Source organism: Trachymyrmex septentrionalis, unplaced genomic scaffold, assembly GCF_001594115.1.
Source record: "Trachymyrmex septentrionalis isolate Tsep2-gDNA-1 unplaced genomic scaffold, Tsep1.0 scaffold25, whole genome shotgun sequence".
In the NCBI taxonomy this organism is placed as follows: Eukaryota; Metazoa; Arthropoda; class Insecta; order Hymenoptera; family Formicidae; genus Trachymyrmex; species Trachymyrmex septentrionalis.
In genome coordinates this window covers 2,520,591-2,522,447 of record NW_017305408.1, presented here as the reverse complement: position 1 = coordinate 2,522,447, position 1,857 = coordinate 2,520,591, and the positions used below count along the sequence as shown (strand labels likewise).

The window sequence follows — 1,857 nt, the reverse complement described above, 5'->3', positions numbered from 1 at the left end:
ACTAAAAAAAAATACAAAACACATATTTAAAGAAATACATTGACATAGTGATACACTGTTTGCAAATAGACTTAATTGATGCACATTGATTGGTACACGTTTAAACATTTCTTAACGATTTAATTAAATGCACGCGATTCGATAAAAAGCATTAGGCATAAATAAAATGATTTTATATATAAGTAACAAATACTCGGCTCGCTTGAAAATTGCACGTAAGTATTGATTCGAGGGCCACCACTAATCTCTCTCTCTCTCTCTCTCTCTTCTCGCTCCCTACCCTTCACCCTTTTTATACCGTGCAATCCATACAAACATAATGAGTACTCGAGCATCGTTTCCAAGTGATTCAATCTTTATTAGGTTCAGGATATATTTCTAATTTTATATTCGAATCGCGTCTGCACGTGACAGCTGACATTACCGATTTCATAAATATACCAAGTACTAGGGAAAAAGTTGAAGACTTAGGTATCAGATTTATATTTTCTATAATAGATTATATATCTTAAAAAAAAAAAACTGAAAACCTCAAAAGATGAACTTATTTCATTTTAGTCACATATTCTCGATGTAGCGGTCAATTTTATCGAAAAGACACATTTATACACTGTACAGTGAATAAAAATAGTATTTGCACATCTCATCTTTTTTGGGAGTTGTTCCTATTCCGAAAAAAGATATTGCTGCATGCCCTTATCATAAAGCATGCTTTTTACGTGCGTATCAGCTAAAGCGTTTAATATAGCAACATTCTTTTTCATACCGTCACATTATCTCAATTCTCAAAAGCAATGTATGTACGTGTTTTTGTTGTGTGCGAATACTTTTTTTACTCACTGCAATCGGATTTAGATGCAATTTTCCGTTGAATCGATTTCGTGGATCCCATCAACGAACGATCGTAACGCACATTCTAGATGGAATATGGGATCTGGAGTCTTCACGTCGCGGGTGAACTTTGGGGTGACCCGCGTCTCGCCCGAAGGCATCCGATTCTGCCTTCCGGCGCGACGCAGATCCTGCCAAGGGCCGCGTTCGCCCTGAGCGCACTGCACCGGCCCGACATGCTGCCACTGCCGTTAACGGCTGCGGGGCCACCTTACGTCCCGATGGAACTGGTCACGAAACCAGCCTCGGTCGCGTCCACCAATGCCGAAGACGCTGAGGATGGGGAGAAGAGCACGAACGGCGAAGATGAAGATCCTCAGCAGCGCGACGACAACGAAGGTAACATCGAAAAGGCTGATCAAAACGAAAATCAGGTAAGACCATCTCATTATTTTATAACACAATATTAAATTATAATTATATATCTCTTAAATAGCTAATAATCTTTAAATTAATTTTTTTTATCTCCACTGCACAAAAATAGAAGTATGTTATGTAATATAAAAATAATTTATAATTATAAAATATTGGTAAATAATTTTTGAATTAAACTATTGTAAAATCTCTTGTCAAAGTATAGAGATAGAAATTTTTATTTTACCAGTTTTTTCATGTAAATTAATGCTTAAAACTTTTAATTATGAATACAAACGCAGGGTATCTTATTTTTTACATGTATCTATCAGACTTGTGTGCCAAACGAAAATAATGACAACGAAGATGTCGGTGACGAGAGCGATACTGGTAGCACGAACAGTTCACATCAATCGGCAAACAACAATCTATCAATCGCAAAGCTTCCCGATCCGATGTCATGCCTGGCCCTCGACAAGGTCGGTCTGTGTTATATATTTTTCGATGAATTTAATTACTTGGCATGTACCTGAAACCGGTTTATTGATAATTTTTTAACATAATATAATTATACACGGATTTTTTAGTTGATATTATATTAATATTCTATCT

General features: G+C 36.3%; 1 protein-coding gene across 3 annotated transcripts in view; it reads left to right on the top strand.

The window, feature by feature from the left end:
* The window catches only part of LOC108748881 (zinc finger protein 316-like), a 7,971-nt gene that overhangs the window by 3,584 nt on the left and 2,530 nt on the right, over positions 1–1,857 (top strand). For all 3 annotated transcript variants that reach the window (XM_018487279.1, XM_018487277.1, XM_018487278.1), the window contains 2 exons: positions 921–1,265; positions 1,578–1,724. In XM_018487279.1, coding sequence (XP_018342781.1) covers positions 921–1,265; positions 1,578–1,724 — 492 coding nt within the window. The remainder of the gene's footprint in view (positions 1–920; positions 1,266–1,577; positions 1,725–1,857) is intronic.